The sequence below is a fragment of the Amphiprion ocellaris genome, chromosome 10 (genome assembly GCF_022539595.1).
Source record: "Amphiprion ocellaris isolate individual 3 ecotype Okinawa chromosome 10, ASM2253959v1, whole genome shotgun sequence".
NCBI lineage: Eukaryota > Metazoa > Chordata > Actinopteri > Pomacentridae > Amphiprion > Amphiprion ocellaris.
This window is the reverse complement of record NC_072775.1, coordinates 7,384,005-7,399,031: the sequence shown is the minus strand read 5'-3', so window position 1 is coordinate 7,399,031 and position 15,027 is coordinate 7,384,005. Positions and strand designations below refer to the sequence as shown.

The 15,027-nt window shown below is 40.2% G+C and overlaps 1 protein-coding gene across 4 annotated transcripts in view; it reads left to right on the top strand.

Annotated features, from left to right (window-relative positions):
- The window catches only part of LOC111584813 (uncharacterized), a 174,139-nt gene that overhangs the window by 77,786 nt on the left and 81,326 nt on the right, over positions 1-15,027 (top strand). For all 4 annotated transcript variants that reach the window (XM_035941008.2, XM_023294092.3, XM_055014329.1 and 1 more), the window contains exon 3: positions 3,496-3,790. In XM_035941008.2, coding sequence (XP_035796901.2) covers positions 3,496-3,790 — 295 coding nt within the window. The remainder of the gene's footprint in view (positions 1-3,495; positions 3,791-15,027) is intronic.

Here is a 15,027-nt window from a genome sequence, read left to right as displayed (position 1 = left end):
AATGGGCCAGGCAACTTTTTGTAAGGTAATGGCATTATGAGAAAAGACATTAAGATTGTGGAGGAGAACATGAGGTGATTTGCAGAAAAAACTTGTCCTTGGGCAGCATTGGAGCTTCCAACTAGACAATGATCTGAAACAGTCAAAGTGGTGAAGAAATGGTAAAAAGAAAACACTATTAGCTTGTTGGGGCGACCCACCAAGAGCCCAGTTCTGAATCTCATCGAGAATCTGTGGAAGAACAAGAAACCAGAGTGATGACAAAGAAGAATCCAATGTCAAAAACCTGGAGATCGTCACAAAAGAGTGGAACAAAATCCCAGTGGAGACAAGCAAAAACCTTGTTTGTAGTTTTACATAGCATTTGATTGATGTGGTGGCAAATACAGGCTTTGAAGCTGATTACTGGACTTGACATTTTTCATAAAAATGACATAGAAATAGCTGTCATACTGCTTTCTGTCACTTGTTGATGTAATTTCCAGGGAGAAGAAACTGTTCAAATTTAAGTTCTCTATAAATCAAAATTCGGTGTAGCACAGTATTCTGGGCTTAATGTATATCAGTAGCAGCTTTGACAGGAATGCACTTGTAATCACAGGTGTAATAGCAGTAATGACAGCTTGCTCTTTTTTAGCTCCTGCATATCCTGGTGTTGTGCATACTGGCTCTTTTCCCTGCTGTAGCTCAATGAGACATTTCATTAGAACAGACATCTTTAATGTCAGCACTAACTCCTGTGCTTTCCCTCCTTTGACTCGTCAAAATGTCGGTTGTGAAAGAAACTCACTGACTGAGTGTTAGTCATAGTGGACGTTGAAAATGGACCAAAAAAGACCCCCCAAAAACATCTTGAGTGAAGTTACGTGATGATACATTAATGAGATAGTGTGTTAGGAATATCAACTAATTTTCACAGTAGAAATCAAAATTCCAGTAGAAGGTTTTCATAGCAGCTTTGTGTCACAGTTGACCTCAACAGAAATTCTTTTGCCAGACATTGTTCAGAAACAAAACTACATAACGTTAGGAAATGCAGATCTTAGTGGGACAGCATTAAGATAACAGCACAATATATTACTGAAAATAATGTAAGTAACCTACTATAAGACTATGGGATAGAAGGTTAGAAGTAATACTGGCAATGACACCGACGTAGTGAAGTAATATCATATACATGATAATGACTTATTACACATGAAATTAAAAAAAACACATGAAAAATTAGATATTACACATGATAATGACAATTTGTCAGCTAAATGCATGGCTTCAGTCGCAAAACACACACATACTCTACCATTTAAAAGTTTGAGGTCACTTAGAAATGTCCTTATTTTTTAAAGAAAAGCTTTTTTTTTCAAGGACGATGACATTAAATTAATCAGAAATACAGTCTAGACATTTTTAATGTGCTAAATGACTACTCTGAATGGAAACGGCTGATTTTTAATGGAATATCTCCATAGAGGTACAGAAGAACATTTCCAGCAACCATCACTCCTGTGTTCTAATGCTACATTGTGTTAGCTAATGGTGTTGAAAGAGTAACTGCCGATTAGAAAACCCTTGTGTAATTATGTTAGCACATGAATAAAAGTGAGTTTTCATGGAAAACATGAAATTGTCTGGGTGACCCCATACTTTTGAAAGGTAGCGTACCTGCTTAGGAATTCCACATGAGGCTTTCATGACCTAAAAGTAGTATATTAAGCCTTATTTTGGTATTTGGATGACATTACAACAAGGGCACTTGATGAAAGCAAATCAGGTGCCCTTGTTGTAGTTTTATGGTGTTGCCGTTTTTTATTTTTTGTTTTAGCCCTAAAGACTTCTGACCATATGATACTTCTGCAAGTGCCTAAATCCAAACTTACCATTTGCTCCACCTTCTATAAAAGAGCAAGCTACAGTGCTTTTACAGCTGCTTTCATTTTTTAAAAAATTTATTCATTTATTTGTCCTTTATTTTACCAGATAAAAAGTTTGACAACCAGTTCTCATTTGCAAACAAGAATCTGAGATTTCTAAGAATCATCGATTGCATGCACATGTTTAGGCTTGATGTTTTGTAGCTGATCAAAGATAACCCCTTCATTGACATCACTGGGTGCATGAACATAGTGAAAAGCCTCAGAGTAACAGTGCATCTCAGTCTAGTTTGTGCATCCAGCTCACACAGTACCCTCTAATGTTGATAAAAGCGCTTTTAGATTTTCCAATTTGCATTGTCATTAAAATAAAGGGCTCTTCTGAAGGTGAAGTGTTGTTTAACTTTTGACTTTGTGCCATCTTCTTCAAATAGTTTTAGCTTTCCGCTGACAGTCTGGACCTGGGACTGCTTTTTCTGAGCCATAAACAGCCTTGTCAACACCCGTGCTCATCGTTTACCCCCCAGGAAGCTGGCGTATCCATGCCATTTCCCCCCTTGAAAAATAGCGATCCTCAAAGTAAATGAACATTTCGATTCACAGTATCCATTCTCATTTCATTTAGCAAATGTGCTTAGCTGTTGCCACGCAACAATGCTTTCCTGCGCTACCCCCCCACCACACATCCCCTCCCCATCTTTCTCTCCGCTCTCTTCTCTCCATCTAAAGTCACAATGTCACACTTTCTTGCGAGTGGGGCCTAATTTAGCGGCTCTTTTTTTCTCCTTTTTGGTCACAGTTGCTATTCGATCCACGTAGGTGCGGGGGTAATGAGCTTGAATCTTGATGTGCTCGCCGCATCCCGCTGGCTCGTCTCTCTCGTTGAGGACGGAGGACAGTGTGGAGCGTTCCCTCACATTACCTCTCCATGCATGAGGAGGCCGCTGGTTGCTCGGCTGCTCTGCTTTTCCCACCGGGCACTGATCCAATAAAACTCAACACAGGACCGTGATCGATACGGCATGTCCTACTGCCATGCAACCCCTCCACTCTCACTCATACACACCTATTAGTTAGGGAATAATAGATTGGCCTACTGTTCATTATTCCTGTGATTTGGTGCTTTCATTAAATAGCCAGGCCACTGCATGTGCACAGACTAGTAAGCTCTCGCCGTCCACAGCTGCCGGGAACTGAATAGGGGCTTTAAGTGTGAGCAGGAGAGCATGTGTTCTGGATATCGTTGAGATTAGCGAGATCAGGGTTCATAACTGCTCATACTACCGGAATAGAAAGATGAGAAAGTGTGTGTCTGTGTGTGTGTGTGTGTGTGTGTGTGTGTGTGTGTGTGTGTGTGTGTGTGTTGGAGAGAGAGAGGGAGGTATTGTGTGCATTTCTTTTGTCTGCTTCTGTTTAAATTCATTATATCCTGGAGGCATGCAGGGGATAATCTGCTTGTTTTGTCTTCACCGCCTGTCTGAAAAAACAAACTTAATTTTTAACTGGTGTTTACTCTTGTCTTTTTTCCCCCACTCTTTCTCATTCTCTTCTGTCCCTAATTCCCACCACCCTTTCCTTTCTTTTGCTTTTTCTTTTCGGTGCTCCTCTTCCTATCGTCATCCAGCTCCACACTGACATGGACAGGAATGATGGACGCACTAAGTATGTCCTGCGAGGCGAGGGGGCGGGCTCGGTCTTCGTGATAGACGAGAAAACAGGTAACATCCACGTCACCAAGCCACTGGACCGCGAGGAGAAGGACGAGTACCGTCTCATCGCCACGGCCACCGACAGGCAGACCGACCGAGCCCTGGAGCCCTCGTCACAGTTCATAATTCGGGTGCAGGACATCAACGATAACCCGCCTGTCTTTGATGAAGGCCCCTACAGCGCCATGGTGCCCGAGATGGCAAATATAGGTACGTGAAGCACAGCGGGAGGGACTGTTATGACTGATTTGGGGTCAAGGAGGACAAGCATGACTCCTCATAGTAATCTGAATTAATAATCAAATGAATGACACACATGAGTAAACCAGTAAATAGTTTGGTAAACTTCAGATTTAAAACTCTTTCATTTTATAATATCACTGTTAACTCAGAGGAGTTGTCGTCGGCTTCATCTGCTCTCTAAGCATGTAGCCAATCTCTCAGCAGACTCACCAACTGTTACCAAATTTAGCCAGCTAGCTTTTGTCAGCTGCAGCCACAACAATGCCAGAAAAAGAAAAGAATAATAAACACAGTGTATCTCCCTTTTTTATTTAGCTTCACAAGCCTATAGCATGCTGTCTAACCTGCCAGCCAATAAAAAGGCTTGGATATATTACTCAACAACCAAACTGGAAGAAGGTTTTTAATTAAAATTACATACATCACAATGTCGACCTGTCCAGGGTGTCCCCTGCCTTCACCCTAAGTCAGCTGGGATAGGCTCCAGCCCCCCCGCGACCCTAATGAGGATTAAGCGGTGTATAGATAATGGATGATGGATATATCACAATGTAAAAATACTATGCTACAAGTAGGAGTCATGCATTTAAATCTAGACTTAAGCAAAATAACAAACGTATTACCATTAAAGCATATTCTTCAAGCCTTTTTATTTTAGATTTCTAAGGTCTAAGTCCTTGTTTGAACCATAACATGAGTTCCATCCACAAGAGAAGTTGTTCAAAGCCGTCCTGTAATACGATCAACTGAACTTTCTATCCTGATCTGACCTGTTCAGTACAGCAACCCAATTTGTTGCATCTTTCCCACAGTTATAACATGAATAAATTGCTATTGCAATGCCATATGCCATCCAGTCAGCAGTTATAGTTACATTTTGCATGATAGACAGATGTTTTCATTTAATCTTTTGACCAGAAGGCAATATGAAGGGACCGTTATTATAGTGTGATCAGCCAGCGTTTGTGCAAAGCTGAACACATGGTCACATAATTGCAATCGTGGATTTGCAAAAGTTCCCTGGTAGCTCTTTTGGCCAAAAGGGACTTTATGTAGTTTGGAATCTTTGTCGTATGTCACAAACATTCTTTTATCTCATCTTTTCTCGTCCTCCCTCTGCTGTAATTGAGCATGAGAGCAAAAACAATAATAAAATGATAAATAACGTTAATAGCAAGGATAGGAACTTACCTTAATATAGTGTGCTATTAAAGTTACATTCTGTGAACGAACCGAGGCCATAGCGTTTTATTGGTTTATTGTTTAATCAGAATAAAGTAGAAGCCGGTGACTGCTGTCAAGCTCCAAAATGATGGATGTCCCACTTGACCACGGCTAGACAGTATACTTTATTATTTCTATCTCAATGGGCTGAATTGTCTGAAGGCATTTTATTCAATTGCTTTGAATCTGCAGTCTGTATGCTCGGCACTGAAATACGCATTTTGAAAATATTAAAAAACGTCAATTTATAGCAGCGAATTAAACCAAAGAGGAACTTAGCATTGGAAATTTAAAACCTCTATTATTTTAATTGTAACATAAACACCTATTATGAAAATCACACCAGCTAATATTTGAAATACAATAAGCGTATTAATGTAGCTGTAGATGTCCTCAGTATGAGGCTTTGACAGCTGCAGTTATGCAGCCATTATACAACACAGCACTGCCATAATTATTGCCTGCTAAGATTCCATTCACACTGAATCACAATTCTGTACACAGACTTGTTAGACTTCATCACAATGAAGTCTGAAATGGGTATATTGTATGGTGGGAAAACCTGCTGCAATTTAGGTGCCGTGCAATACAATAGGTTCAATATGTGGATGGTTTTCAGAAAACAAACTTGAGCAAGGGAATGTTTATTTGCTGCTAAAGACTAAGTCTGAATCCCACAACTAATATCAAACCACCTCAAGGCAGCTGATCAAAAAGAGCTGTTCCACATTTGCATTAATATTTATCACACTGCTTTTACTCAACAACCAAACTGGAATTATTTAACCGTTTTTTAAATAAATGCACATAAAAATCACCTAATTTCATCAGTTTCACATCCAAAACTTGAAAGGCTCTGAAAATCTGCTGCGAGTGATGTCGTCCAGCATGATCAGTATATTATCAGTCAAAGTCTGTAAATATTTCCTCTGTGCTCTTCTCACTGGTTTGAGGAGGACAGAGCTCACGTACGTCTGTGCATTAATCAAGGTGCTGCAACATGTAATTCAAGACCATTTTCAGTCAAATCTCATTCAAAGTCCTGATGAAGCTGGTGGACTGACCTTTTGACTGTTTTAGTGAAAGCTTCAGAGGAACTGAAGCTACAGACAGGTGACAAATTAAAGGAAAGCCTGAACCTTTGACCCCTACAGTGAGGGGATCTGGCTGTTATGCTGTCGGGGGCAATTTTCTGTCCTGTGTGTTCACCTTTATCCCATTGCTATGTATTGGTAGACCAATTATCAGCCTGGGCAATTATCGTGGCTGATATTTGTCATTTTTCCAATTATCATTATCTGTATTCTAAAAAAATGGGCCTATTATTGATAAATGAAATGCACTATTTTAGGTCTAATGCAGCCTCCTCTCTCTGTCTGTAGCCACTCTGTGGTCTCTCTCAAGCAGAGACTGCAAAAGCTGAACAAGAAACACAAGTTGTTGCCACAAACCAGGAAATTACAGTCAGCTCCATAAATATTTAGATATTGATACAATTTTCAGCATTTCTGCTCTGTACACCACCACAATGGATGTGAAATTAAATAATCAAGATACGCTTTCAGTAAAGACTTTCAGCTTTAATGTGAGGGTATTTACATCCAAATCAGGTGAACAGTGTAGGAATTACAACACTTTTTATATGTGCCCTCCACCCCAAAAAAGTCTAGAGTTCAGTCGTGTTTGCATTTGGAATCTGATTAGGCTGAAAAATCCATCAGAAAGATAGGAAAAACATCAGGTGTGGCCAAATCAACTGTTTGGTACATTCTTAAAAAGAAAGAACACACTGATCAAACTGGGTTGATCTCACATCCTAATTTAATGTCATGATTCCTGCTCTAGCCCCTGCCCTTCTTTCTCCTTCTTCCTCTTTTCTTCCTTCTCCCTTCTGTCTCCCTCCTTTTTTCCTGTCATCTGTCTCTCCTTCCTGAATCTTCCACCTGCCTGCAGTCTGATTGCAGCAATGTGAATCAGCTGTCATAATTAGCTCACTCCAGTCACCTGTTTGCAATTCCACCTCTCAGTATTTAAGCCAGCTCTGTCATTTACTCCCTGTCAGATCACAGACTCGTATCTCCACTTGAACTCTGTTTCTCCCCCTCCTGGATTTCTCCCACATGGACTCAGTTCTCCTTCCAGATTCTCACCTGCCCTGCTTCAGTCTCCAGCCTGCCATAAACCCACCTGGACTTTTGTCACCCTCATTCCAGGATAACTGTCCATCCCCTCTGTCTTCAGCTTTCTGTCTGCCTACCTTGCCCAGTTCTGTTTCCCCCCCACTGGTTTTGTAAGTACTTCATTTTGTTGCCAGGTTCAGTTATACCTGTTTGGTTTTTGTAGGTCTAGTGTAGCTTATTTTAGTATTAGATTTGGCTTAGTCCCCCCCCCCCCCCCCCCCGGAACATTTAATCACTTCTATTTCTGTCTCACATATTCACTTAATGAAAAAGCCTAGTTATGAATTGCATTTAATGTGTGTGTTTCGAATATCAGTTATCGGCCTTTCTTGATTACCAATAATCAGCATCGGTTCAGCATCTTATGCTGTGATCTTCACAGTCACCAGATCCTGACCTCATCAAACATCTGTGGGAGATTTCGGACCGATGTGTTAGACGGTGCTTTCATCATCAAAACACCAAATAAAGAATATTTTTTTGTAGTGGTGTCCAATCTCCACCAGTAGAGTCCAGACACCCAGTATCAAGAAGCACCAAAGCTGTTACTAAGACACTTCACACTGAGTTTTCCTTTAATTTGTCACTGTTGTTTCCACGCGCTGCAATGCATCAGTTGCAGTTATGTCAGGCATATCACCATAAAGCAGTTATATCACCACTTATGTGCAGTATAATACAAGATACATTCTATTCTACTCTCATGGCCCTGCGCTATACTCCACATTAAATTACCCCAAGCATGTAACGGTTGCAAACACTCAAGCAGCAGGTTGTATTTAACGGCACTGTTGCTTATTGTCAAGGTTAGGTGATACACAAGGTGAGATTTCATCTATTAAATTGAATGAACTTATACACAGACAGATTTTCTTTCAGTAAGTCTCAGTAGTCTTGACCATTTCATGTTATGCAGTCAAACTGATATAATATTCAATACAGGCAATGTTGCATGCCTCAAGCGACTGCCCAATTATTACATTTAATATACTGAAATATAATTAAGTGAAAACAGAGATTAACCTGTTCTGAGTCTAATGAATGAACTGCTCAGTGATGCATGTCCATGTGATATGTTAATAAGAACGTGTCTTTGATCTTAGCTGTGTTTCACTTCAGGCTTTGCCAAGTCGAAGACACTGACAGCAGCTCTGCAAACATTTGCAAAAGTAAATTTGATTGACAGGTCCAAGAAATGTTCCTGTCTGTGCTGTTTCAACTGAGCTGTGTGTTAGTGTAGCACAAGTCAGAATACAAGTCCTGGGTGCCCTTCCCAGATTGTAACACCTAGATATAGTTTCTAAAGGGCCCTCAGTGCAGTTACAAGCTAAAAGCAGTGCGCAATGAAGGGCATTTGTCCTGCTTATACAGTATGTAGGACATAAGCTTTACCTCTCTTTAATAGTCCTCAGTCTCATAAAAATGTTTTGTGTAGTTTCACTCTGGTATATGGTGCTGAAACAGAATATAGAAAGCAACTTAAGGTGGAAAGTCCATTATAGGCTTTTTATAAAAGTTTTATATAAGTGCTAAAATGCTTGCTCTCATTTTTTTTTTCCAGCAGGAGTGAGCAGGTCAGGTAGTTCTGTTCAATTTTATTACTCTTTTTGGCATGAAATTGCATCTCTGTTTCCGTCTGCTCTCACCAGACAGAGAGAATTTCATGGCTGGATTTGGTGGCTGTGCTCAGACACACAGACCTCTCCGAAAATCCCAAAAAATCAAATGCAAATGGGAATACAATTTAAATGCAACACGGACAGAAACTGTAATAAGTTAGATTAATAGCTGATTTTTAATGACACTGTCACCAGAGCTGCTTGTAGGATGTATGAGTCCCTTCTCTTTTTGTTGATTAAATACCTGTAACCATCATACAGCAGCGGGAATGATACAGTGCATATGTTCTGTCTGCAGTCACTAATTTAAAAGATGTGCTGCTTGTAATTATGCACAGGCCGAACAGTGAGGGTCATTATAATGATAATATGAATATTATTATTGTAGGGAGCTCTCAGGTTATGTAATCATGTAAATGCCTTAAACGGACCATTGTTTTTATTGTAACATTTGCAATTTTCTTGATTGTGTGCGTGTAAATGCACACCACATAGATGCAACTACAATATGTTTAATTACTGGAGCAGACAAAGGCGTATACAAAGAAACAGAAACACGTATTGCAAAACATGAAAAAAAAAAGTCATAATCTGCCTATTAGCGCTGCAGTTTATTCATATTCGGGTCGTGCGCACTGTGTTGCTGCTTTGGGACTCGGTTTTCTATCAGCCTGGACTTTCCGCTCAGCTCATTTGGTAACTGACATCCACTTAAAAATGGGACGAGGGGCTGATGTGTCTGGTCATAACTGAAACCCATCTTGACTCCAACTGTGAATAATCTATTCTGCCTTCTAATTATGCATGCGTCCTGCTCCAGACTGTTTCCCGACGCTGCACGGTGAAGCAAAATGGCAAGAATTGGATGGTCACACCCACCTGTGCTCGCACCTCTGTGTTTGAGTCGGAGCCCTCAGTGAAGCAAGGCTTTGTGAAAATGCTTTTACTGTGGCGGAAATGGTGGATTCTTCAAAATGAATAAATTCAGGTTGGCAAACGTGGCTTTACTCTAAATTTATCAAAAGCTTCTCCTGGGTGCCTCAAATGGTAGAACCTCAGAATCTACAATAAATCAAAGGGTACAGTTTTTAAATTGCTGTTTCTGTTTTGTCTATGTTTGCCTAAAAATATATCTATATAATATAGATTTTCACCTAAATTTGTGACCTATAAGCTGAAACACTGAGATTTGAATAAAATTGGGTACAAATACAAGAAAAAATGAATGAAATAATTGATATAGAGATTATTAAATTATATGCCACTTTCCAAACTTTCATTTTTATTTCATTTTCATTGTGAAAATGGCAAACAAGTGCATGTCACAGCCACACAGACCTGACAATATTTCTGTGACTGCAGGGAGATCTTGTAGAATGTGACAGGGATGTTTGGAATAGAAATGCAATAAGTGGTAAGGGCGGAAATGGAGGGATTTTTTTTGCACTCACACTGCAGCAAGATGTTGGAGTGACAATAACTGTCTCAGATTGTAATTCCAAGCATGACTGCAGAGTGCCTGTAGGAAACAGTTTGCATGTGCAAAAAGTACTCTAATCTCCATTTAAACTCCGCTCAGCCCCTTAAAAATGAGTTCTACTTTGAGGAACACTTTTCTTTTGAAGAAAAGCACAATTGCTTTCAGGAAAACTTTTGAATTTGCCAGAAAAGTGGGTATTATTCTAAATAATTCACCCCTAAGCTGGTTAGTTTAGAAAAGTTCAGCAAATTTGGCCTGAGGTCCTCGCCATCTGCCTCTTAAAGCTTTTTCCCAAACATCAAGGTCCCTCCTGCGCAGAATTGTTTAATTCAGGTTAGAATAATGACCCTGCCAGCAGCCTGCCGGGGCAGGGCCCAAGGAGAGGGGGTGATGGAGACGAGCACTATTTAGTAATCCTATCAGCTGCCTTATGAGCGTCTGCTCCTCACAGCAGCTCAATCTTCAGACTGAGTTGTTCAGTCAATCATGGATTCAATATTTACTCGACGATTCAATATTTACCAAGGCGCTTCGCCGCACGCGTGACTGAGGAGATAGTGCTGTGAGGATCCTATCAAAGACTCGTTACATGAGACATTTAAGGGTGAGGCTGGGGGGGAGGAGGGGGGAGGGATCGTCTCATATAAGGCAATGAGACGCTGATGCAAGGTGCGCTGGAATCGAGCCAGTCTCTCTGCTTGAAATGCGTCTGCAAAGTGTTTTGTGCTGGTTTCACTCGACTGGGCGTAAACATCTTGCCAGATGTGTATCTGCATTCCAGGAAAATGAGTCACATTTAAAGTTTAACCTTGAGTGTAGATATTAAAATCCAGAATCCTTATGTATATCTATAAACTAGAGAACGATTCCTATTCCTTTTCCCCAGGGGACAGATGTCTTATAGTAAGAGCATGCGTTCCAGTCGGGTGCGTGGCAGTGTGAATATTTGATCCTTGTGGAGTGTGACTGGCTGTATAGCACGGTTGGCAGGGTGCATACCAATGGGTTTCCCTCCGCCTTGCACTTGTTGCATCAACCTCAGAACCAAAACTGTTTGATCCCTCAGTCTGATTAGTTTTTAACTGCTGTCAAAAGAAACATTTCTGTCCACTTATCTACTTGCATCCCCCCTGCACTTATCTACAATATCCATATTGGAAAAAAAAGCCTTAAACATAAAGAGATTCAGTAGCAGACACTTTGTAGTCAGTGAGAGAAACTGGTGTAGTGGGTGAGCACTTTGAAATAATAAGTGCAGATAGCACTGTAATATTTTTTTCTAGCTGGTTGGAAAATGGGAGGAATGGAGAAATAAATCAAAACTCAGCATGGATTAAAAATAATGGTCAAACATCTGAAAACAGAGATAAAAAAAAAAATCTTCTTTCTGAAGTATTGCTGTGGGTTTTACTTTGTATCACTGTGTCTCCATTCCTTGTGTACATTACTGTATATACAATGTCCACTCATGCATTCATCCATTAGCTGTCCTGGCTTCATCCTGCAGAGGGTTATGGGGGGCTGGAGACAATCCCAGCTGACATTTGGTGAGAGGCGGGACACCCTGGACAGGACTCCATCACTGGGCTAAAACACAGGGGCAGATAACCGTGCACACTCACATTTAACCTCACTCAACCAACAGCCAATTTAGAATCACCAATTAACCGACCAGGCAGGCTGGAGCACACAGAGAAACCCCACCACGCTGCCCATATAAACTCTATACTGTGTACTAATGGTGACACTATATCACGTTTTGCAAATATTTAGCAAGACATCAATGTTATTTAATGTGTAGTTATGCACCATGTGTGTCAACAGTCATCCCACCGACTTTGGATTACCACAGCTAATTAAGCTTTGCACATAGAAATCTAAAAGATTTTATGTTAATTTAATTCTTCCTTAAACTGTCTCACAGCCAACCACAATTTGTTGTAATCTGGTGCAGCTGCGAACAGCTTCTTCATTTCCTTTGGGCGTTGCATTGCAGGACAGTAGAGCATAAACAACACACTCAAAAATCCAAGTGTTTGTTAGGATGCAGAAAGATTCTTTTTAACGTAACTCCAGTTTATTTCAGCTCGGATCTTATCTTTGTGGGCTTGAGAGTGGTTTCTGTTTGTCATTCTAACACTGAACTCACAAAGTTTATTGTCCAGATGAGATGGGGTAAAAACACAATAAGCAGTCAGGCATTCAGACTAACCAGATTTGCCAAATGTGTTTGGCAACCAGAGCTTTGACCCAGGTTTAGTCCAAACGACTGACTGCATATGTATGAGGCCACATTTTTTCTGTGCACTGCAGGTTTTACCAACATTATAGGTCCAGTTCTGCAAATTAGGTTTAGATAGTGCAACTACTTAATGCATCAAAGTAAACTACTCAGCAAAAACATGGTCCCTGTATGTATTCCTATATATTCATGTTATTAGAGCTTTAATACTAAGGCATAATTATGTAACTTCACTGAAAGTCTGAACTACTTTATATGCAAACATGTACTCTAGTCCAGTGGTTTCCAATGTGGGGGATGGACCCTCTGACTTATATGATGAATCTTACAGATTAAGAGATGATTAGTAGGTGAGGAATGAAGAAAAAACTTCCACACAAAGTGGAATTAATGTCTTTTTCTCTGTGTGAAGAGAACAGTTTGTGCACAATTTTACATCTTTGGACTGAAAACTATAGCTTACCTGAAAAAGCCCATGTTTTTTTGTCTTTTACCTTTCTCTTCAGTGGGTTATATAACTTTTTTGCACATGTAAATGCTCAGCAAGCCTACAAAGCCCATACTCCACGCCAAAGGGAGTTATTCTCTCACCTGTCCGAAACACTACATTTGAGGTCCAGGTAGTCTGACTCACTGGATGTAGATTGAGGGCAAAAACCTGGCATTTGCCCCACATTTCACGCGGCTTTCCCCTGTCCTTCCACTATCTGTGTGTTACAGTCTTCAAAATCCCCTTCACTACAGGAAACAACAACAACCTCTGGGCAGCAACCTACATGCAGAAAATTTCAAGTTCTGCCAAAGGTTTGGACCGTGCAGTGAAGCAACCCTGCTGGTTTTACTGTGAAATATCCATTTTAATGGCAGCCCTCGCCTCCCTGCATGCAAATGTGCCACCAAAACAGTTCCTTCATTTCTATTTTGAGTGAACGCCATCACCACATCCTGTTCATAGCCCTGCCCAAGAGGATTGTTTTGGTTTAAAGAAATCCACACACAGCAGAGCTTATTGTCTCCCCCCATAGCAGAATAACAATGAGGTGCAGCCAAACCATTCTACACAGGACCATGTCAGTGTTAGAGAATGGTCTGACCCTGTGAGGTTAATGCAATGGCTTTTTTTCTTCAGTTACTTATTTATACCAGCGTAACACATTTTAATAATGCCTCTTAGAATCTAGTTTGGTGCAAAATCACACAAAGAAAGAACAACTGACTCACAGTTTGCTGTTATTTGAGCTGCATCTCCAGATCAGTGGTTCCTCTGTGCAGACAGTGTGACCTCGCTTTCGTCTGTCAGGTGGACTTTTCAGCAGGAGAGCCTAAAGCTTTGATTATACTGCAATGTGAGGCGTACACAGACAACCGCGGATGTGGAGTTGTCATTATACCACTTTTCTAGTCTGCTGTATTCTGTCTGGATGGCTCTGTTGCATACATTACACACACTGTAGGTCGTATCTACATATTTGTGTTGATCGTGCTATGAGATGACATATGTTGTGATTCGGTGCTATATAAATGCATTTAAATAGAGGCTTATTCATGTATACATTACTCTTGAGCATGTGCACTATTTCCCTCGAAGCTTGTTTAGCCTCAGACTGCACTTGGACATGAGTACATGCCTGCTGAAGCAATGCACAGTATGAATACAATAATGTCTTTTGTGAACAATGAAGCATGCAAACATTGTCTTGTAGAAGAAAACATTGAAATTATAAACTTGTAAATGACATTTGCGAAGGTTAGAGAGGGAATATCTAATAACTCGTAGCATCTGAAATGTAACAAAGAAACCCAACAACAGGAGAAATCTTGTATTTTTTAATGCTGTTTTGGGCCTCAATCCACAAAGGCTTGGAACCACAAATTTAATCTTTGGCAAAGTATTGTACCTTATGGGTAAAATCTTTAGCTGTGAAATGAATGCATTGGTGTAAAAAGCAAAATATATCCCTCCAGACTTTAGTAGAGTGGAAGTATAAAGTAGAAGAATACAGCATGGGAATAACTGAGTGCAATATTTAAGTAAATATGCTTAGTTACTAACCACCTGGATGAATGAAGCTACAGTATAAAAGTGTATCTGAGCTGCAGTTAAAGTACAGTACTATTTTATGTTTCTGCTTTGTTGATGCCACTTTACATTTGTGGATTCTATTAACTTTAAATAGCATTTTGTCCTTTTAAACTGGTATTCTAATTTCTGAGAAAGTGTAACATTTAGGTTTACTACTCCTTTAGGATTGTGTGTCTGATGTCCACGTTTCTTTAGATTTTTATAATTTTTTTGCTGCAACACAACCACCGTTTTCTTACAGCAGGAAAACAGTGTAAAGAAATGAAGGAAAGTTTGTTGTGACTCAGTCTGTCTGCTAAGGGCCAGTGATGATCAGGCACCTTCGTCAAACATATAGTCAAAAATCAATTCTGGATCAAAAGTCTTCAAAAAAGTT